The sequence below is a fragment of the Apteryx mantelli genome, chromosome 12, assembly GCF_036417845.1.
Source record: "Apteryx mantelli isolate bAptMan1 chromosome 12, bAptMan1.hap1, whole genome shotgun sequence".
Taxonomy (NCBI): Eukaryota; Metazoa; Chordata; class Aves; order Apterygiformes; family Apterygidae; genus Apteryx; species Apteryx mantelli.
This window is the reverse complement of record NC_089989.1, coordinates 20,106,848-20,129,778: the sequence shown is the minus strand read 5'-3', so window position 1 is coordinate 20,129,778 and position 22,931 is coordinate 20,106,848. Positions and strand designations below refer to the sequence as shown.

The 22,931-nt window shown below is 50.9% G+C and overlaps 1 protein-coding gene across 1 annotated transcript in view; it reads left to right on the top strand.

The window, feature by feature from the left end:
* Window positions 1-22,931, top strand: part of PRICKLE2 (prickle planar cell polarity protein 2) — a 117,610-nt gene that overhangs the window by 75,137 nt on the left and 19,542 nt on the right. The window contains exons 3-6 of the mRNA XM_067303433.1: window positions 7,030-7,213; window positions 19,033-19,146; window positions 21,061-21,198; window positions 21,658-21,861. Coding sequence (XP_067159534.1) covers window positions 7,030-7,213; window positions 19,033-19,146; window positions 21,061-21,198; window positions 21,658-21,861 — 640 coding nt within the window. The remainder of the gene's footprint in view (window positions 1-7,029; window positions 7,214-19,032; window positions 19,147-21,060; window positions 21,199-21,657; window positions 21,862-22,931) is intronic.

The window sequence follows — 22,931 nt, the reverse complement described above, 5'->3', positions numbered from 1 at the left end:
ACCCAGGTAGCACAAAGTCTTTACAGGTCATTTCTGTTGATAGTTTCTCCTATTGAAATGACTCTGCAGAAAAGCTGTGAAGCTGCAGAAATTCTTTGTCCTGAGAGATGCTGCTTTGTAGCTGAGGTCTTTGGTCACCCCGGACCTCTCTGAGCAGTGGCTGGCTTGGGTGTGCCGTGAGCATTTGGTTCAAATACAGTTTCAGAGAAGCTGGGGACGAAGGCAGAACTTCAGCTCCTATGTCTGGTTCGAGTAGGCAGCTCTTCCTTCAGTCTGTCGCATTAAACTCAGACAGACGTTAGGTGGCCGCTTAAAAACGTCTCTGCAGTTTTTGCTCTTTGTCGGTGCGTTCTGCCAACCCCTAGAGAAAAGGTGTCCGTGCAGGTTCCTCCAGAGGTGGGCGCTGAGGAGCAGGGTTGTTCGTGCAGCACCTTATTCCCATCCTCACCTGCCTGTTCTGAGCACAGCAACTCGGGGCTTCTCTGATGAAGCTCATGTTTAGGGAGGTGACGGAGAAATCGAGGGGGAAGCGTGGGTGGGGTCTGGGGGGCTGGTCTCTGTAATACCCGGCTGTGGGTGGCAGTGAGCCCCCGGGGAGAGCGGCCAGGCGGAGGACTGAAGCTCGTTGCCCCGTTAGCCCGCGGGCTGCGTGCTGGAAACCCCGCGCTCCAGCCGGGGCCAGCACGCGAGTGCCTGGCGGCTGCTGGCATGGCACGGCACGGCACGGCCGCTGGGCAGGCTGCCACCTCCCTGCCCTCCTCCTGGCAGCCTCCGCGCCTTTCGTTGCAGCAGGTCGCGGAGGAGCAGCTCTGTTACAAAACGTGGCTGTGTGAAGCACTAAGGTGGCCTTTCTTCGAGCGCATCGCATGAGTTGCATGGCCCTGCGCTGCCTTCCTCCCGTTGGCTTCTTGGGTTTCTCCCCGGTGATCTCCAGATGCAGAACCAGCCCGAAAAAATGACAAAGCCTGTGTCAAGGGGATGCACTATTCACATTTGCCTTCTGCGCCTCAGTTTCCCTGTCTATAAAAGGAGAGAGCAACACCTGTCCTGGAGAATAGCTTTAGCCGCAGAACTCTCTCTGAAGAAGCGAAAGACTATGTTAATTCTTTAGTTTAGATAAATATTTGCCTATGGGATCAGGAGAAATGGGTCTGTGTAGCTGGAGCTCATTGAGGGTGTGAGGATGCCTCGTTAGCTCTCAAATGAGGGGAGAAGATAACAGGAGCAGATATTAAGAAGCCCTTGTTAAGAGGCTCGCGAGTCGCATGTGTCAAATCCTCAGCCTCTCCCATTCCCAGAGAAGTCTTGTGATTTAGTGACTGACGACTGACTGAAAAGTCTCATTGCGGTCAAAAGGTTGGCCCGATAATGGAAGAAATCAGGCTGCCGTATACGTCCTAAGCCGAGGGAGAATCGCCCCGTGACTTTTACACGCCGCATCTGAGCTGAACGGCAGAGAGCTGCCGTTTGCGGTGTTCCCAGTCTCGCGTGTTAATATGTGCACACACGCATGCAGATCCCTTCAGGGCGAGCGCGGCGCGGGCGGCTTGCTCACGTTGTGATCAGGGCGCAGTGTTTGCTTCGCAGCGTCTCGGTAACGAAGTTGCTCCGTGATATGACCAATCTGATTCTGGCCCAGCAGAAACAAATGAGAAACGGAGATAAGCAGCGCCGGTGGGCGATAAGAGCTGTTTGCTCGATTCTTCCTTTGTTGAAGAGGAATTTTAGCGTTTCTGCCGTGCTCTTCAACTCTGCTGTGGTTATTGCTGCTGTCAGGAGGAGGCAGGTTAGTCTGCTACCAGTTCTGGGTGATCGGCTGCGGGGGACTTGGCTGGGCTCCCCTGGTCCAAAGCAAGTTCACCCGTGTCCTTGCTTTGCACGGGGCGGGATGTGCTTCCCAGCCTCTCCCAGGCTGCAGAAGCAGAGCGGTGAGCCTGGCCGAAGCGCGGGGAGGAACCGGCACGGCCGCCGCACGAGGGTCCGTGCCCACGTTTCTTCCTCTGTGCGACGGGGCACGGCAGGCTCGGAGGTGCCTTCCCGCCTCCCTCCCTGCTGCCACGTAAACCAGAGCTGCCGCGGTGCAAAAGGCAGGAGGAGGCAGATGAGGTGGCTTTCATGGCAGCAGTGGGGCTGCTGCACTAACAAGCCCAGGAGAGTAAAATCCTGATTATACAGCCTGAGAAATGGGCGCAAGCAGCTTGTTCACCGGCCGTTCTCAGGGGACGCCCGTGTCTCAACTCTCTGGAAACAGGCCAGCTTGGCAGGCTCCATTTCTGGAGTTAGGAACCATTACGAAGAACCACTTTCTTTCTCCTGCTACCTTCCAGCTTTCTCTGTTCCTTGCCCTGCCTCCCCATGCATTTTAGCTGTAATTGTGCTTTCCCAATTTAGAGTTCTTGCAAGTTCTTTGCAGCAGAGAGACCTCACCTCTCTTCAGAAAGCTCTGGGCACACTCACAGCCCTCTCTACAGCCTCTTGGATAGCACTAGTGTTTTCCACATAGTTTAACTTATTGTTAGTGCTGTTGCTATTATGAAAGGACTGCTCAGAGACGCCAGCGATGGCAGAGGTTGCGCTGTGCTAAGCATTGCGTTTAGCAAGAGACTTCCTTGTCCCAAGGGGACTGAAGGTCAATTGGACTCATGTTGAACTTTATATATGTGGACCCAGGCCGGAAATGTGCTTCTGAATCCCAAGCGAGAGGGGACTTTGGAACCAGATTCTCCGCTTGATGTGTTTGGCCCTGTTTGCTTCAGATCTCCCTTTGTGCCTGTTTCCAAAGAACAGGATTGGTGTTGCTTTGCTGAGAGCTGCGAGGGGTGATGGATCCGGTCCTGCTGCCTTCCCTCGCTGCCAGCGGATGGGTGGGGATGTAACTGGGAGCAGGAGTTAGTTCCTCCTCGGTGGAGCACACCAGCCATCATGCCAAAAGCACTGCGTAAAAGCAGACATTGCAAAATAAAATACATCCATCTTGTAACTTCATCAAATGAAGTGCTGACCTCGAGTAGAACAAATTTTCAATCTGTTTTCGAGCCATTACTTCTTCGTACCATGTGAAGTCAATTCAAGGCAGGCTTCTTTCCAACTAAATCTCGAACCAGGAAATGTTATTTTCTCCCTATTTACTTCCCTCCTTCCTGGCCCTGCTGCAGGGCAAACAAGTGTGCAGCTCCTTACAGAAAAGAAAAGCAAGGCTGTTCTGTAGGTCAGGCCTCCAGAAGCGATACAGCTGGTGTCCTGCTTCCTCTTCTTCCTCTCTGTCCACAAGCTACCACTCTTTTCCAAGCACTTCTAGCTACTCTTCATGCCTGAAGTTGGTAGTGCTGTCAGCTCTCCTCATTTTACTGGGAAACAAATGTCTCTGGGTATCTTCTCTTCAATCTTCAGCGCCAAAATACTTCTAACCCTGTGGCCTCTCCATTCTGTAAGTCCAATAGTTGCTCAGGACCTCTGGACTGTAGTTGCCAAGGACCTCCCTTGGATGAGCTTGCAGACCCTCATCGCTTTCTCTGGGACTAGCGTGTGGAGGTAGGGCGTGACCCTACTCTTGTGTGGCCAAGAGCAAGAAGGAATGGCTTTGAAATGAAGATGAGATTTCCAGAGAGGCACTGAGCGACTGGCCTTGTTTCCTTCTCGTTTAAAAACGTCCCTGCTCTTTTCTCAATTAGCATCAGGTTCGTCTGCTCATGATGAACAGTTAGGGGCTGCCCAGGACTTTGGAAGCAAACGTCTTTGTTAACAAAGCTTCAGTATTGTTTAGTCGACAGTCGTGTCTGGACAGCATGAAGTTAATGGGTTTATCCCTTCGCAGGACGTGTAGCTCTACCTGAACTGGGACATCCTTTATATGGTAAGGTATTTGACACGCTGCCGGGGAACGCTGAGCTGCTCCAGGCTCTGACGCTCTTCCCTCGTGTGCATTAATGAATAAATAGCCTTGTCTCTGCATACCAGCGGTCGGCTCCCTTGGCTGTGCCATGCGGAGCGGACCGGTGGCGGCTGGTGGCAGCAGGCTCGCACCTCTCTCCGACACGTTGGCTTTGCACATCAGCACTAACGCTGTGTTGGTGTGTTGGTCATCGTGGTGCACAGTTCGGTATGGGATCATTTATCAAGCTGGCATACTTGAAGCGGTTCTGCTATTGAGTGCAATTGGTGATATTGCTTTTTCAATTTCATCTCACATTTGAAATGTACATTTTTATATTAAATTTGTGCCGCAGGGAATTATTTTTAATTATGTTGAGCTGGAAGACGATAAAATAAAGTTGAATAAGTGAGACCTATGCAAAGAAGTCATGGAAACCATATCATAGTAGTTGAAAGATACTCCTAGGACACTGTGTATCGTTCCCATGAAACAACATATCCTAATGTAAATAAAATACTTGTAATTAAAACTGTTAATCTTTTGCTTTTAATGAGAGGAAAGGAGCGGGATCGAATATCTCAAGGGCAAGATCTTCAAGTTTGTGCCCTCTGCCCAGGGAAGTGGCAGAAACTCCGCGCTCAGTTTTTAAAGGTACAAAGCTTTTACAAAGCACGTTGTCCCAGCCTGGGAGGAGAAGGAGGGAAGTGTGGAGATTGGCTTTTTTTCCTGTCACAGCGCTCATGCGCTCAGCGTTCGTGCTCTCCGAAGGGAAACCGTGCCACCTGCCACCTTCGGTACAGGGCAGGCGCCTCCGTCGCAGCCCTTTGGTTTGCCACCGTCACTCAAAATCCTCCCAAGTGGCTCAGCCCCGCTATGAAAATAACCGCCAGAAGTCTAGCGGTTTGCTAATTCGCAGGAAAACCTCTTCCAGCTCCCGCCGGAGAATGTGGGAACCTTTCCACTGATTTCAAAAATCACACCCACAGGGTCTGATCTGCTGCCCGGCGCGTACAAACTGGAAGCGAATTGAGGTTTGCCTGATGGGCAGCTGAGGCTGCTAGCGGGAGTCGCCAATTTGCCGAGCAGCGGCAGTGTCTGCGAGGCACCGTGCGTGCGGAGAGGTCGGAAAGCTCATTTCTATCGCGCGCTACTCGTGGCCGTGAGCGTTGCTTTGGGCTCCTAGCGGCTTGCCCATTGGGGAACGCATCCAGGAGTCCAGTCGGAAAGAGATCCGCCTTCGCCGCGGTTCTCTCCCTTTGCTCTTCTCTCCATCTTGCCACCTGATACTGCAATTTCTGTCATTAGTTCTCTGAGCTTGGATCGTTGGGCTGTCTCTCTTTGAAGCCGGTGATTGATACCCTGCAAATTAAATTTGGCAAAGAAGCACTAAACTCTGTCAGAATAACTGTCTAAGTCTCAAAAGCTGAATCTCGAGCTCTGAAGATATTAATTATTCTTAACATCTTGTTGCATATTCAGCTGTGTCTAATCATATCAAGAAATGAGATGGAAACAGCTGAGGAGCCAACAGCTCTGCCGAGGCGGAGAACCTTTCCACAGTAGCTGATTAATTGAAGTATTCACATGAAATTGTGCCTTGATTATTTTTTAAGGTAACAGCCAGAGGCAGTGCTGAGACTCTCTGACTGGACGCAAACCAGACACTCGGGGTGCGTTTGGGTCTGTGTGTATTTTAGATCTGATGAAAGGCAGGAAATGGGAAAATCTGGCAAATCTCCCTGGCTTGACTTAACGGAGCCTCTTGACTTTTGCTAGAGTGCATTTTTTGTGCTATAATGGCCAAGTGGAAATTTAGACTCAAATCTGGATCTCGGCACTGGTATGCTTAGCTAGCTTTTACGCAATGGTGGAAGAGAAGGAAAGGTGTCTGCAGATTAAAGCTCCTGATGTTTAACTGTTTCTGCCCTCTGATTTTTCCTTGCTTTACCTTACAGCAGAGAAACCTGCAACCGTAACGGTAACTTCTCCCTTGTTTTGTGTGTTGCCTTATCATTTGCGAGATGTGGGCCTGATTCTGCCTTCTGCTACCTAAGGGAAATCATCTCTGATCCCTCAGAAGTCGACAGCATTTCATTAGTGCAAATTAACAGAGTCCTACATGATTACTTTAAAATAGATGCCACTGGCCCATCTTGCAGAAGAGCATTGCATTTTCAGAAGCGGATGGCGGGACCCCAATTCATCTGCGCTCTCTTTGACCTAAACTGTGTTGAATTCCAGCCCCCTGGGTGACGGGTTTGACCGTCTCCCCTGCTTTTCCTCCGTTATTACCTCCGGCGAATGTCCTGGCAGTGCAGATAAATGAGGCTCTTCTGCCCCGCTGCAGAGAGAGCGACCCTGCTTGGGTGCAAGCCCATGAAAAAATCTCCCGTTGACCTGCACGGTGCAGGAACAGACCTTTAAAAGAAACGTGGAAAAAAAAGTGATCATTGCAATGAATTAGGCTAATGTCTTAAATTGCAACCTTTCCGCTGTTCTTGTGGTTCTTATTATGCACGTTTCTACCCCATGGAGCTGCCGGGCAACGCGCGAGCCGGCACACCGCTGAGCCGCGGCACGTGCCGGGTGAGCTGGGCAGCTCAGAGCCCGTCACAGTGTGACTGTGGGCTTTGTAGCCTCCCTTAATTTAATTTAGTTTTATGTGTTCAGACTATAATCAATTTTATGCTGCTTTAATAAGCAAATGTATGCTATCAGCATGCTAAAGGGGCTTGTCATTCAAAGCTTCACACTCTATCCACCATTTTATATATTGGCCAAGTGCTCAGCTGGCCTAAATTTGGTACCTGCACTGCGGTTATTGGTGGCATGCCGATACGCACCAGGCAGGGACTTGGCCCGTGCGTATACTGGCCCCTGGAAATACTCTTCGCAGTACAATAAAGGGACAAGCAATTACATATCCCCAAACATTTGACAGTCTGACTCAGCTCAGCTGCCAAATGTTGTTAGAGCAAATGTGGACTTTTATTTCCTCCTCGCGAGAGAGACAAACGCTGCGTTGGAAAATGCCACGGCATAACGAAAGGGTGGTTCGAGTTCCCTGGGGACTGGCAGAAATTGCTTTTACTTATTTCTTTTTTTGAAATGAAACTCACCCAGGGATCTTTTCTTTTTCTCCCCTCAACCTGCAGGAAGATTTGCCTTCACTGTAAGTGCTCCCAGGAAGAGCACATCGTAACAGTTATGCCTCTGGAGATGGAGAAGACCGTCACCAAGCTCATGTTTGACTTCCAGAGGAATTCGACTTCTGACGACGACTCTGGCTGTGCCTTGGAAGAGTACGCGTGGGTCCCTCCAGGTCTGAAACCCGAACAGGTAAAAACAAGCAAAAAGTTACCAAAAAGGGGATTGTTTTAAGCTATTCCTTGGAAATAGTTGGCCTGATTTTCTTTTAGGGCTGTGAGCACTTTCTGCACGCAGCTCTGTTTCTAGATACACTATAAGGACGTTCAGAGAGAGGTATGGCCTGAGTACGCAGCTGAAGAGAAAAATAGAGCCGTGATCATTGCGGGACTTCTGTTTTTCGGTGTCTGTAGGTGTGATTCGCAATTGAGAGGAGAAAAGCAAATACTTTTAGGATGGAGTTTGCTGTGGTTATGAAAGGGAACATATGATACAGACATACCTACTACTGTTTCATGGAAAAAATGTGGTAGGACTCCAGTGTGTCCAGGGGATTTATTGGACACGTTCTGCTCTCCCAGCCCTCCGTGCCCATGCAGTGAGTCCAGGACAAACAGTCAAAGCTGGTAGGTCACGCTAAAAACGGGCCAAGTATTTTGGGGTTTGTTTTTTCAAGCATGATGTCTGCCACTTACTGGAAAGAATCGCTCGAATGAAGTTTAGATATCTCTGTACAGGAATTTAATAGGATGGATTAGACCTCAGCCTGCTGTCTGTGTGAAAAGCTCATTGATTTCTGTTCTCTGCAGTTTACGTGATTCGCTAAGTTTTTGTGCTGATCTTTTACATGTTCAACTCAGAACTTAATTTGCAGAGGAGATTGCGAAATGAGGTTAGCTTTGATAATTTCTATGGCAATCATTTTAAACCGTGTAAGGAGGCTGGGAGAGGGTGGAAAGCTTTCATTCTTACTGTTGTAGTTACTGTCTTTAAATATTGTGTTTTCCTGAGTTTTATTCAGAAGGACTTAGGCATTTCCTGAAATATTTTGGCACCACCCTTAGGCTGTAAATACTATCTGTCTGATTAGAGAAAATCCAGTTGTTTGGGGTTTTGTCTTCTCTTGTCTTTACAAGCCTTGCTCAGTGCTTGGTTTACGCACCGCAGCACCGTATGTTTCATTTGTTGCCATCCAGCCATGCTAATTAGGCCAGAGCCTCATTTTCTATCACCTTCCATATGTTAGAGGCTCCCTTTGAGCCTTCCAGGAGGTACAAAGGCACAGCTGTATGGTCAGGTACAGATGGCAGGAAGTAGCTCCGCTTGCCCTTCAGCTGAGGGGGCAGAACCAGTTGCATTGCCAAAGACGCATCAGGGTGGGACTATCCCCACGCTGGCACGTCCTTCCCTCTGCATCGCCTTGTGTCCAGGCGTGTAAGCAGCTTCTGGAGCCCGAGCTAGCCCATGTCCCTGTAGCTTTGGGTCAAAATGCAGCTGTTTGGTGACTGCCTACACCTGACCAGGTAGACACGGTCTCTGATGAGTACAGCATGGCATGTACAGTGATTGAAACCATCTTCCAGCACAGTGGTGACATATTCCAGAAGACCGGATGTTTATTTGATCCCCAGATGTCTTTATTGCAGATGCGTTTTAAGAAATAGTGTGCCTTCAGGGAGTCTAGGATGCTCAGGAGGAAAAAGTCCGTTAGCTATAGCAGTAGGTACTGATGTCTTGTGACCCAGGTTAATTTATTTTTAGGTTCTTCCAGCATCTGTTTCTCTCATCGGTCACTGTGCTCCTTGAAAGAAATAACAGCTCTCTAATTACACTTCTCTATCTGCATTGCTGGGTCTTTTAGCAGATTTGCTACTTCAGACCTGTCTGTAATCACCATGGAGATGAAGAGCAGTCTGGTACCGTAAACAGTGCCTGAGACAGGCGCTGAAATCCTTCCAGCATAGCTCATCCAGGAGCTCTTTCAGGGCCTTTCGCATGTCAGAGGAGGCACTAGGGAGACCAAAGCAAGGTGTGCTCTATCCGTGCTGTGAAAGAACCACGCAGGGTCAGGAGCAGACCTTGTTGTCCCCGTGTGAAGAGCAGCACCCTGAATTTCTCTGCAGTCGCTGGTGCCCGTATGCTCCCAGCACCACTCCCTGTCTCCGCCGGCCCCGGAGGGGTTGCGGCATTTGCAGCCCTGGGAGGTGCCCTGTGGGAGGATGGAGAAGCAGGGAGGTGCAGGAGCAGCGCGGTTTGCCTCCTGCAGACCGGAGCTGTGTGGTTAGGAGGTATCTCTGCAGCAACTTGCTAGCGCTGGAGCAGTACAAGATTGCAGACAGACATGTGGCTTTCTGGTCGATGAGTCAAGTGTGCGTACGTGATGTGGAGCCTCTGGAAGTCGAATGTCTAAAGCGGCTGCTGAAACCTACAGCTGCCGTGAAGCAGCTGGTGGGCCCCAGTTTGATCTGGTCAGAGGACACTGCTGTCAGACTGGGGTGAAAATATAGATTTGCAGGCAGTGAATTTTCCTCTACTTTCTGATGCTTTACTGTTGCATTTCTTTGACATGAAACAGATGAAGTGAAACAACTTTTTCTGTAATATTCTACTTTATTAAAATCTCTACACAGCATATGAGCTGGGGAGGTAAGTAGTCCCCTGAAAGACTAATGCAATTCTCTTATTATACTTGGAAGAGAGCCTTCCTACCTCGATATTCTTGGGAGACAGCATTCACGTCTCACTCAGCGCAGCAATTTACAGGATATCAGAGGGGACATTGGCCAACAAACATGACATCGATTTTTGGCAGTTTCAGTAGGTCACTTCAGAATTCGGATACTCCCTTCAATACATGCTTAAAATATTTATTAATTATAACCTAAAGGAGAATCAGCCCAAAACTGCAAGGTCTCCCTGAATTCCTGGACGTTAATTCAAGCATGATCCAGCTGGTCCATGATACCTGTCAACCATGTGAAGGTCATGGTTTGTCACTTAGTGCCCATTACTGGACAGAAAAAATGCATTGGTCCATTTTTTATAGGTAATGATCCAGAGATTTCATTGAAGAGCTGAGCTGAAAGTGTATCCCTTATATTATGGCTGATCAGTGGGCACGTGTACAAAGTGTTTATATAACCATCATAAATGCTTTCTAAATATGTTTATAACACAAGGGTGAAGATAGTAATATGAAAAGTATTATAATACCCTTGCATAAGACATGATAAAACTTCATCAGGAAAATTGGCAACAATTCATGACATCTATGCTCAAGAAAGAGGAATGTAAACTGGAAGCAGTGGGAATCAGGAGACTGGAAAGGTTATTTTGTTGAGGAGCCTGGAAGGGCTTGGTTTGTTCATCGCAGCAATCGAAGGGATGTGATCCCTCCCTATGCATTAAAGGAGGACGAGTAGTTACTCAAGCTAAAACTTTGGCACAAGAACATAGATATAAACTGGCTCTGAATGCGTTCAGGCAGGAAATTGGAAGAGGTTTCAAACCATCAGAGGTGTAAGGCTCAGCGGCAACCTGCCAACAAGGGAGACTGAGGGGTAAAAACCCAAGATGGAGCTCAATAAATTACAACGTGATTAGAAAATGTGATTCCTTGTCATGGCAGTAGGCTATGCAAGGATGTCCAAAGGGCTCCTGTGAGTTCTAATTCCAGTTGGATTAGGACCCTAATGAGAAAATATCATATGGCAGAAGAGGAACTTCTCTTCTGGAAGATAGAAATGTAAATGTGCTTGTGAGAGATACAGCCGTTTGGAAGAGGAAACAGAAGCTCAAGATTAGGACTTTGAGAAATACTCATTTTTGCCTGCATGCAGTTTGATGGTTATATAAAGAAGTAAGTGTCAAAGTTTTGAAACCAGCAGGCAACAATAAAAACTTGCACTGAACGAAGAAAAATCCCAGCCTGGGACTGGCCCCGAAGCCTTCGGAAGGCAGTTTCAGGAGCCGGTTTGTCTGTTAGAGCTGGTGGTCTGATAATGGATCTGCCTTACGCTGACATCAAGTTTGGGGATAGATTCTTAAAAATAAGTACTTTCGTAATGTGTTTTTCACATTTTGGGCAGAGAGTGTATAAATACATGTGAATGTGCAGCGTTGAATTCCTTGGGCCTGTGGTTTGGAAAGATCCAAAGAAAGGTTAAAACATACCAACTTGAATTTCTGAATACAAGGGATTTTTGAGGATTTCTGTCTTTATTGTGTTTCAATAATAGGAACAGCTGGTTATGGGCACAGATTTTAAATTAAACAAAAGATGGGCCTCTACTTCAGTTGCAGTGTGGCTTTCTCTATGGCTCCAACACACCAGGATTCAAGATCCATGTATGTGCTATAAGAGCTTAACTCCCTCTTGTTAACAGCACGGTTGCTCCAATCAGGTCCCATAAAAGTTATGAAAACCTCATCTGAGCAAAAATCAGTAGCATTACGGTTCAGGGGACCATTTTCCTCTAAGGCACATGGTAGAACTTGGGTCTTGAAAGCTTTGCAATGTGATGTGAAGCTAGTAGCTGTCCCAGGGAATGTATTCAGTGGCTAATATGTGTTGATTCCTCTTCTGGATCTTTCGCAAGACACGTATGAAAGGCCTGAGTTATAATACCTCCAAGCTTCATCAGTTGCTGTGCAGGCCACTAAGCGTGCAAGGGATGGCTGAGGCAATCCTACAGTGAACGTGCATGCCTTACCTAAAGGTATCCGCTCTCACCACCTTGGTGCGGTAGAAAGCAAGCTAACTGGGCCACTTGTCTCTGAGGGATTAGATGTGCCAAGCAGTGCTTGAATTTGCCTGGCTTCTTTGGCATGGCTCAGCTGGTGCAAAAGGAGCAGAAATGAAGTGAGTAGACTGAGGAATCCCCATTTTCCAGGAGATGCCCAGCAAGAGCAGAGCTTGTGCCACTTCTGGGCCCTCTAATAGTCAGGAAACTATTTCACTCCTCAAGAGACTGAAGTGTTGCCTGCAGCAAGGAACGAACAAGACAGACCAAAGCAACCCTATACCCCAAGCCTGCATAAGAACAGGGAATTGATAAGCTAATTTATGCCCAGATAAAGAAATTACAAAAAAACCATCAAGAACTCTTAACAACCTTCCTTGACCTGATCGTGAGAGCAAAACATGCCAGCTGGCAACGTAGGGGCTGGTGAAGGGGAGTTGTAACTCATGTATACCCGTGCCAGAAGCTGCAGTCCCTTCTAACCCTGCCCCTTACACACGTGCTTACTGTAGTATTTCATCCAAAAGCTGCATTTAAACATATTTTTGAAAGCTATCCAATTTCACTTCAAGCAAGTGGTAAGTCCATCACCTCCCTGGTGAACCGGTTCAGTATCCAAACAGCCTTGCAATTAGTGGGTCTCCTTTCAAGGCTGGAGCTAAAGCCCAGCCTCGAGGCATCGGACCATGCCCGACGTTTGTCAGCCAGGCTGAACGCCTCCTCCAGATGCTCTCACAGACAAAATGCTTTTTCCATGTGCGATACCTGTGCACAGTGATGGAGTCACCTCCCCACCTCCCTCTGACGGAGCTCCTTAACCCTTGTACAGAGAGGGTTACGTTGAAAGCTGTGGGGCTCCTGCCCCGAAGCAGAGAGGGAGGCGGCTGTAACCGTGCCCCCGTGCTGCTCGCCTGCCCTGCTTTGCTAGCGGAAAAAGCCACAAAACGGTGTGCTGGACTTTTGTGCTATTTCTGCATCGCAAGGCATTTGTTTGATCCTCGTAAGCTGATGGAAGCTGTTAAAACAGTTTAATCCTTGCATGGTCTTGTTATCAGGGAGAGAATCGACTTCTTTTGGTAGGCCACTGAAAGAGAGACATTAATCTGAAGTGGTTTGCACAGTTCTGAAATCTGAGGTATTCGTGTAGCAGACAGAAGTAAGAGGCAGGGGAGCAGCAGGAAATGGAAAAGAAAATAGAGAAATCCCAGAGTACACAATGTAAACTTGTCTTGGAGCTTTATTCCAGCACACAATTACAGCTTTTACTTGTTATGGCATTATTCTAATATGCTACCACTCAAATTATAAATACAAGAGCATTTTAAGTGGCATACCCAGCGGAATTAGAAACACGTCAACTATAATCAATGCAACAAATGCTCGTCATCACTGCTGATGTTCCCAGGGACTGAGCAGTGTGAGAGCGGGTCTGCTGGTCAGTACAGCACAACAAAAAAAACACCTTCAAGTACCTTTGAAAGTGCTGTTTCTGACTCCATTTAATCCAAATTCATTTTTTTGCTTAAAAAAAGGAGAAATCACTGCATGTGCTTTCACAAGTCTAAAACTTGTGGATATATGTCCTCGATTCAAATGTTCTTTAAGGCCATCAGGAAGTAATGAGTTTGAAGGATCGCTTAGAGGCCAAGAATTGCACAACTCCGAAAGCTTAGCAGTAATGGATGTCGTTTGCAAGGGGGAACTGGTGAACAGCAACGCTAAAACTGATCTACTGCCATTAGCCGTGGGAGGGAAATGCAAGGAGGACTGCAAAGCCGGCCAGAGCAAATAGAGTTTGTTAGAGTTATTCTTTGTAGTCCGCCTTTGTCGCCGTAATTCGGGGCTGGGACACAACAGCAGACCCCGTTATTGCCTCCATCTAAAAGGGAGGCAGGAGCGCCCCTGCTCTGGCCGCGGGCACTGAAAGCCTGCGTTCGTCCCCAGCACAGCCAGTCCCTTGTGCTGGCCCGGAGCCTTGCCCGTGGGGTTTCGCAGCCCGCCGAGGTCTCCAGGCCTCGACGCGTGCCTTCTTGCTGCCGGGCTCCTGCCCAGGATGCGTGGCTGGCCGCGTGCGCCTGCGTGAACCAAACCGGCCAGCAACGCTCACGCTTTGCTTTGTTTCAGAGTGCCTGGCCATCCTACAAGGACTGTTCTTCTTAAAGAAATAAATAAATGCTTTGTATTCGAACGTTCGTGGAAAAAAAGGACGTGCCAAATCTGGGCCAAAGCTATTTGAACCCATTTTCTAGTTTTACACGTGCTCTCATCTGCAGAGCTCTATAAAAGCATTTGCAAAATTTTGACGACACTTTAAGGGAGTTATTTGCGTGTGATTTGTTTTTTTTTGTTTTGTTTTTCCAAGGGAGACCAGTGTGAATCATACAAGCCTTGAGAACACCACAGTTGCTTCTTGAGAAGCCTGTCGATTTTAAGTGCTCGGTGTGAAAGGTCATTTAATAGCTGGTGAAAAGCCACCTCGCGCGCGGCTGTGCAAGCAGGGCTTGCGGTGAGGGCAGTTCTGGCGTGGTCCCAGGGAAAGCGATGCTCTCCTTGCGGCAGGTGGACTTCAGCCTGGCACGCTCCTCGAGCGACCGCTGCGTGCCTGGGTTTTGAACAGACCGCGTGTAATTATTTACAGGGCCGAGCCTGAAGGGTGCTTGAACGGTCCCCGGCACGGCCGCGTGTGCTTGCCTGCCTCTGGGTTATCGTGAACACGACGCTCAGCCTTGCGGGGCGCTGATGCCCCCAAAACACCCAGCGCCCCGGCGTGACCGTAACCCCGCAGAGCCTTTTAGGGGAGGCTGGGGTTGGAGCACGTGGTTGCGTGCGGGACAGCAAGGGCTCCTTGCAAAAGCCTTGCAGCCCACTGTACAGTATCAGGGGCAGTTCGGCTTCGTGAAATCAAGGTGGATGTGCTGGAGTTGCTACGGCTTAGCAGGTTGCCGCCCATCAGCTGGCCTGTGCCAGGAGGCCATGCGCTGCTTCGTAGTCCATCGCAGCTGTAGCCCCGTGCATAGCAGCCGTGCTTGGTGGGTACATTAGGCAGAGGTGTTTTCCTTGGCGCTGAGGTGGATTTTGGCTTTAGTCGCTGGAAGCCCGCGGAGCCACCAGAATGAGCTGCAGTCCTGTCCTTATTTAGCGAAGCCGGGGTAGGTTTGTAAAAGTTGAACTGGAAACACGCCCCAAACCTAGGAAGGCTGCAGAACATAAAGGCATTTGTAAACTAATGTAATTACTTCCCTCAATGCCTTTGAATGAAGTTGGCTCCGCTTTAAAGACTTTTTCCTACACTCGTTTTACGCTGCGTTCTTTCCTTTCTCCTGGTTTCTTTCTCTCTTCCCTTCCCCCTCCCTTTTAGCTCGAAGGAGTTATTAATTTCCAAAACGCATATCAGCTTTTGTTTAGGAGTCCCTTCTTTAAAACGCGCTGTGCTTGAACCGCTCGCCTCCACCTTTTCCCTTTGAAGACTGGAATAACACCTTGGGGAACGCAGCCTCGGTGGGAAGACGGATACCTGCTCGTGGGTGTTAGCGCTTGTTCGGGTGGTCACGGCCACGGTGGATCTGCTGCAGCAGCGGGATGGCGAGCCGCTGTGTCGTGTGGCACAAGTATTTAATAACGAAACGGTTAAGGATACTGCACGGTTTCAAAAGGGTACGTTATGCGTCTTATTTGGGTCACGGCAGCCCACTGTTTTTCTTAAGTGGACACAGCTCATATTGGAGAGCCCTTAAGGCTGGTGAAGAGCCTTCCACCGATACCTGCGGGGCCTGGGCCAGGCCTGGTGGCAGCAACTGCAGGGCTCACCTGCTTCAGAGGCTCGTGCATGCTCCGAGCTAAAGCTGGATGGAAAATCAAGTTATTTCCATGGAAAATACTGACTTTTTGTACAAAAGGGAAGTGCAGACTGAGCAGTTTTAGTTTTCCAGCGAGTTAACGTTTTCTGCAGACCTTTCTCCCTGAAAAGCTGAATTTAACTGAAAATCCCCCCCTTCCCTTCCTTATTTTTCCCTCTTCTCGAGCATCCTGTCTCTGGTGACTTCTGCCCTGAAGCTCGCTGTGCGATCTCTTTGGGGGCTGCTCGCTTGCCGCGGCGGTCCTCGGGCGGCGCAGAAAGTTCGGGAAGACCTGTGGAATAGGGCACTTCCCAGGGCTTGTCGCCGGCTTGCACCACGTGGCCCCCGGGTGCTCTGGCAGTGCCCAAAGCCTTGCGTTCTCCGGCGCTCCTCTGCCGTCGCGCTGATGGGACGCGTTGGGTGAGGGACGCGCTGGCAAGGCGACGCTGCACCGGCGCGAGCCGGCGTTCCCGTGGGCCCGGGCGAGGGGAGCCTTCCCGCTCCCTCCTGCTCTGCGCTCCGGCCGCATCTCTCCTCGTCTCCTGGGAGCCGGCAGGGCCGAGAGGTATCGGCGAAAGCAAAAGCATCCGCTTTTATTTGGCGTCCGAGGGTCGCTCCGGCCCAGTGCCGGTCCAGCGCGGAGGGGCGCAACGCGGGAGGAAACCTTCGTCTTCCTCCAGGCCGCAGCGCGAGACAAGACCTCGTCAGCTGCCGAATAGTCCCCCCGCGGCGAGAGGAGGATTTGCCCCAAAGCGGGCAGCCGGCTGGAGGGCCAGAAGCCGTGGGGCACCGCTGCCGCGCCGCCGTGCCTCCCGCGGGAGCTGCGTGTGCCGGTCCTGCGCGCTCGGAAGTGGGAGAAGGATTTATCCCTTGGCGAGGCGCAGCCACGTCAGGCACAGGGAACCGGGGGGCAGGCCGGGGTCCTCGCTGCGGGCTCCAGCCTTCCTCCAAAGGGAAGGCAGGCGGGAGCGAGCGCGGAGCTGGAGACGTCCCGCGCGAGCGGTGCGGACAGATCAGCGGGAGTCTCCGCTCCGGCCCCTCCGCGCAACATCTCGCCGGGCTGATGCGGATCCAAAGCAAACCCTGTCGGGTGGTTTCAGGCAGCGCGACGCAGGTTGGAGCCTGTTGTGTTTATTTTGTTTTGCTTTTCCAACCAAATCGCCCATCCCTGCAGAGCTATGTTGCTAGTGGGACGGGAGCCGGTTCCCGCGGACCTACGGAGACTAAATGGAAAACTTCCCAGAGGAAGCGGGAAAGGCACTACGTACACATCACGCTGCTGGAGAGCCAGGAAAGCAGCTCCTCGCCCTGCCAGTGCCCAGACGGCAGCGAGAAAAACGTGCATCCCTTCTTTTCGCCTGGGGTGCCCCTCTTGCAGCTCGTTGCTTTATGGACCTGAGCAGCCCGATGCAGTTTGGTGGCTGTTCAACAAGAAATCATTCCTGGGCTCTGCCAGCTTCAAGGACCCAGTGGGCAAAAGGACTTCATGGCAAGAAAGAAAAGCAACCAAACCTGAGCGCGGGTGGAACAGAGCAGCCCATCCGCGTGGGAAGTTTAGCAGAGAGAAACTCGGAGAGCTCGGCTGCTGACTAGCTGCGTGAACTTGGGGAGCTCGCTTACCATCGTTATGCCGCAAATACTCCTTTCCAGTGGGTATATTTGCTACCTTAGGTAGAGTGTCGTAAGAATTCAGTGTTTGTGGAGCACTTTGATGTCCCTGGGTGAAGGATGCTCTATAAATCCAAAGTAAGTATTCTCTTGTACGTAGTTCGTCTGCTTTTTAACATAACTAACTACTTAGCTGCCTTTCTCTCTTTCGCAGTTTCTAGAGCTGATGGGTCCGTTTCAGCTGTGCCTTAGCAAAACAAATTTAGGTTTTCGCTGTGGCATTTGCTCAGCGTGTTCCTCAGCTTCGTGACACAAGCAGTTCCCTTGTCAGCAGCGCTGCAGAGTTATGGGTGGAAATCCGCTAAAAATCTCCCTTTCCACAAAACCTGGTGACAGGGAAGCTGGACATTAGGGTTGGCTCAGAGAAGTACCGTGTAATGGAGAGGTCAGGAGGAAAAGCAATTGCAAGCCCCAAAGCAGCACTGCTCGCAGCTAGCTCCGAAGGAGAACAGCGTGCAGCTGATTACAGCTGAATTATTCCGGAATGATGCCGTTTTCAGACATTTATTCTGGAATAAAAGCAACTTCTTCCTGTTAAACGTAGCTCCCTGTATGCAAGCCAGGACGCGCGCTCTCCTGCCAGCTCGTCCTGCTGCCGACCTCCGCGTCCAGCCCCGTCGCTCGCGGTGGCCCGCGGGAGCTCGCGCACCCTGGCTCTCGCCACGGATGCTGCGCGGCTGTGCCGGCAGAGAGCCGTGCTCTGCCCTAACTCGGGCCAGGTGGGGCTTTCTAGACCGAAGCCCAAAGCAGAGGGGAAAAGCTAAGCAGAAGCCCCTGCCAAGCGAGTATCATTTGGGAAAGCGCTGCTAGGTCTGCAGGCAGGGCAGCCTGCGCCGAGATGAGCGTCCGCGGTAGAGGAAGCGTCTCGGGAGGTTTATCTCAAGGTGGAGAAGGCAGAAGGAGCTGTATGTGCCAGAAGAACAATTCCCTAGCTGGGCACAGGTTAAAGGAAGCCATCCAGCGCCCTGCTCCCGCCTGAGCATCCGGAGGTGCCTGCGCCAGGAGCCGCTCCTGGTTTTAGCCAGGCAATGGGAGCTCATCCTTACCCTCGCTTTCGGCTGGTTCTTCCCGCTGAATGTTGCCGGGGGGATTTCGGAGCCGATCCTCAGCCAGGCAGTCGCCTCCCGGTGCTGGTGCCTTGCCCGGCCCTTGAGTGAACGTCCAGGTGTGGCAGTCGGAGGAGAGACGCCGGAGTGCAGGGTGTGCTTCCTCTGCACGCTGCCACCGGCATCTTCCAGGAGCGGGGCACGCCGTGCTGCCCCGTGCTGCGCTTTTAATAATTCCTTTTAATTACGTGCTCTTCAGACGAAAGAGAAAAACGAAGCCTTCCAACAGATTTTATCAGCAGCTGATTTCCACAAATTGCTTCAGGAAAAAAAAAACCCGAAGGGGTTTGATGGAGGTGGAGGCTGAGATAGCCGGCCACGCCGAGGCTGCCGGGGTGCAGCCTTTTTAACCTCTCCTGCCGAGGCAGGTGCCGACACATCCTCGCCGCCCCGCGCAGCATGCTAACGCTATGGAGGCTGACGGAGCAAACGGTAACGAGCCACCGCCGGGAGACGGCTCAGGCGCGGCGCCGCGGCTGGCACCGCTCTCGGGAAGCTGGAAAGAAAAAAAAATATATCAAAATTAAAGAGCGAGGCGCTTTGTTTGCACACTTTGAGTAATCGGAGGGGTTGGTTCGAAAGGGTTTTCCCCACCTTCCGCGGCCGCCCTCCGTCCGCAGCCGAGGAGCGCTGCCGCAGTCCCCTCTTTTGCTCTTTAGGTCCACCAGTACTACAGCTGCCTCCCCGAAGACAAGGTGCCCTACGTGAACAGCCCCGGAGAAAAATCGCGCATTAAGCAGCTCCTGCACCAGCTGCCACCGCACGACAATGAGGTCAGTAACGCCGGCGGGTTGGGCCGCGGGGCCGAGGGAGGGCTGCGCCTCCCGTCCTGCCTGCCCTCCTCTCCGCTTTTCGGGGGGCTTGCACGTTGCCCACGCTGCTGTTTAAACGGTCGTATTTTCTACCTGTTTGGACTGTGTTCGGGGGTTGCTTGGGGGGGTTGTTTTTAAAGTTAAGTTGCAGCTTTCGTTTTTAAAATCATCTTGCTTTGCTTCTCGGGGAAAAAAAAAACAAACTTTCTCAGCCCTCGGAGGCCAAAGCTGTGTTAAAAGTGACTCGAGGTGCTGTTGAAATCAGCTAGAGCCCAATCGGGAGCGAGTTGCAAAAGCCCTTCCCGAGCGCTGCTTTCGCCTCGCCTTGGGATTGCAAGCGCGCGCGCAGAGGAGGTGTTTTCCCTCGAGTGTGGGCTAGGAGCTGCAGGAGCCTGAAAAGTCTGAGCTGGAGTCAAAACCAGCCAGAGCAAACAGAAGCGTTATTACGTCTTGCGAGAAAAGATGCGAGGCAGCAAAAAAAGGTCCGGCCTTTGCCGGCCTTTCCTTGCCGGTGCGAATGTTGGAGCCCACAAAATTTCCCTGCATAAACAACAGGCGACTTTCATGCTCCTTCTTGAAGAGGCAGCTCTGGAAAATCCGTGCAGGTAACTCGTTTTTTATCTAGGTCAGGCTGCGGTGAGCTCGCCCGCGCGTGGCACGGTGCCACGGGAGCACAGCGCGGTGCCGTCGGCGCCCAGGGCAGCTCCCGGCGCCCGGGCAGGGGCTCCGCGCGCCCTCCGGGCCCCAACCTGCCGGCTGGTGCTGCAGCACCTCCCTGGCAGGCGGTGAAAAACCTGCAGCATCTGACAGCTGAAAAGAGCAGGAAAAATACATGCGAAAGCTTTTAGTGCCGTCCTGGCTCTCGCAAGCTGGAGGGCACCATCCTGCGCTTTTTTCTGCAAATGGGCAGCAGATTTTGCATGCCGTTTGCACTCGCTTTTGCCCCTTTGGAAGTTCAAGCTGGGTTTGTTACTCACGTCAGTAGTCCTGCTCGTTTCCACGAGCCTGGTCTCCAAATAGCAGAGGCAGGACTGGGCGCTGTTACTGAACGTGGCCTGCCTTGGCTGTTCAGTCATATTCTCAGCTGAAATCTGATCAGACAAGGAGTAAATCTGCAAGATGAAAATATCTAGGGAAACCTCATAGTTTTTTAAGGTTTAGGGAATTTGCAACATTCATTGTTTATATCCTTTTTTGCATATTACCTTCCAACACAGAGATTCTGCAAACCCACAGTCTTTACCCTATGACAATAATCGGAAATCCCTCATTTGCACAGGAAAAAGGGGGCTGCACTCTAGAAATACTAAAAAAAATATATTGAAGCTGCTGACAAACTTCTGCTGGAGAATGGTGGAGAAAGCAGGAAAATTGTCGGTCTGATTGCTGGGTCTGGGTGATGCACGGATGCAGAGCTCCCAGCTTTCAAGACATCTGCAAGTTTTCCTCGAAACCCAGCACCCAGAGAGCAGTCTTCCTCCTTCCCTCCCCCGCTGTCTATCTGTACCTCTCCAAATTTTGACCAAACTCTGCAATGACTGAAGTCAACACAACTCCGTTTTCTCTAGCCTCACCTAAGCCGAGGACTTGGAGGAGTTCATTTGTGTAACCCACTGTGTTATTTGTTAGGAGGAGGATCCTAGGGCTGGTCGCGCAGTGAGTTTCAGTTGGTTTTTGATTGATGGATCCTTGAAGCGATTGAGCTAAGGATTGTAGATTCCTGCTGGAATTCCATCTATGGAGATGGCTCCACGTGTGAATTGAGTCTTGGTTTTCTTAGGGCCTTGCAAGAGGTTTGCAGAGCCCGTGGGGCTGCCGATTCCTGCTGGGGAATCGGTGACACTGATAATACTGAGTCTAATTTATGTTTTTTAGGTCCGCTATTGCAATTCCTTGGATGAGGAGGAGAAGAGGGAGCTCAAACTCTTCAGCAATCAAAGAAAGAGGGAAAATTTAGGGAGAGGCAATGTCCGGCCATTCCCCGTAACCATGACCGGAGCCATTTGCGAGCAGGTGAGCAGCATCCATGGCCGTTTATCACAGAGCGAGTGTGGGCAGATCCCCCCGAGGTCCCGGGCGAGCGGCGCCCACCCGCCGGCCGTGGGTCACCTGGGGAGGAGCACCCCACGGCATTCAATGACCGAAGCAGTCATCGTAGCCGAGTCCAAATCAACCCTGTGGCCCCCCATCCCATCCCATCCCATCCCATCCCATCCCATCCTATCCCATCTGCTGGCCTTCACGTGCAGAGGGGGGATATATGGCTGACATCCTCACCACACTCTGGGGTTCAGCAGAGATGAAGAGGCACCAGACAGGGGGTGTCCTTCTCCAAGCTGTGAATTAGCCAGGAGAAAACCAGCGCCTTGGCCTGGCGCTTTTGCCCAAGCCAGTTCCGTAAGGCATGGTCCACGGGCCCTCGTGGACGTGGTCCCTCCGGGCTCACGTAAAACGCAGCGCTTGTTCTGACAGTGCGGGGGCCAGATCAACGGCGGGGACATGGCCGTCTTCGCCTCGCGAGCGGGGCACGGCGTCTGCTGGCACCCGCCTTGCTTCATCTGCAGCGTCTGCAACGAGCTGCTCGTCGACCTGATCTACTTCTACCAAGACGGGAAGATTTACTGCGGCAGGCACCACGCCGAGTGCCTCAAGCCCCGGTGCGCGGCGTGCGACGAGGTAAGAACAAGCCAACCCCCTGCTCGTCTTGTAGTCTGGAGTTTAAGCTCTGCCTGGCCTGCACAGCACCATGCAGACACAGGTGCCTCCCAGTCCGGTGGGGTTAATTTAGTGTTTTTCTAAGATGTGAGGGGTTTTTGTTAAGCATCTGACTCATAAGGATGAAGGAAAGCACGAGGACAGGCAATGATCTGAGCCTGGGAGGCTGAACTTTGGCTCTGGATATGAGCTTCATCAGAAGACCTCGCTCTTGGCGAGCTGGACAGAAGTGGAATATCCTGCTTCTGCCCACTCAAATTATCGTTAAAAATGCACATCCTCTGGCTCGCAGGGGTGACACAACAGGGTTCCCCTTATTGACACAGGATACTTCCCCCGGGTTTGTCCCGTCTCGCGTAGTGCCCAGCACGGCGGCGTTGGGTGCGTTAGCACGGACCATCTCTGCACGGAGGCGTGTGGGGAGAGCATGGGAAATGCGATGCTTTGGCTTTGTCTAGGGTTCACGCCAAGTTTTCCTTGGGTTTCAAGTTTGCATCTGGGGGGAGTTACTCTGGGATTTTTAGTTGAAATCTGCCTAGAGTTACTCGAAGATAGGTCCTGGTTTACACACAGGGAGCCCGGGAGATCTTTCCCTAAGAATTTCCTGTAACAACACACCCGTGCTATGTAATTTTAGCCCATTTGTATGTGGTGTTGTTTCCTTCTCATATATCTCCCAGAAGAAATTTTGGGTAGGATGAGTGTTGTATTTGTTACAAGTAGGTAGTGTTTGAGTATCCGCTGAGTTGAAATAGGCTTTAATAAAGGAGATTAAAGGGTTGCAGGAAGCCGAACAAATGGAATACAAAATGAATATAGAAAACCGTACAAAGTTGACTCTGAGCGTTTCTCAAGTGTCAATCTCAGTTTAAAAGGCTGGCAGAGGAAATTGTTCTGGCTTTTAAACTTATGAAAACCATAGTGTGGAAAACCATATGTACTATAAAATACCAAGTCCCATCCATGCAAGCATATAATAGTAAAAATCCAAGGCTGTACGCACATCAAATCTAAAGAACATTGATGTATGT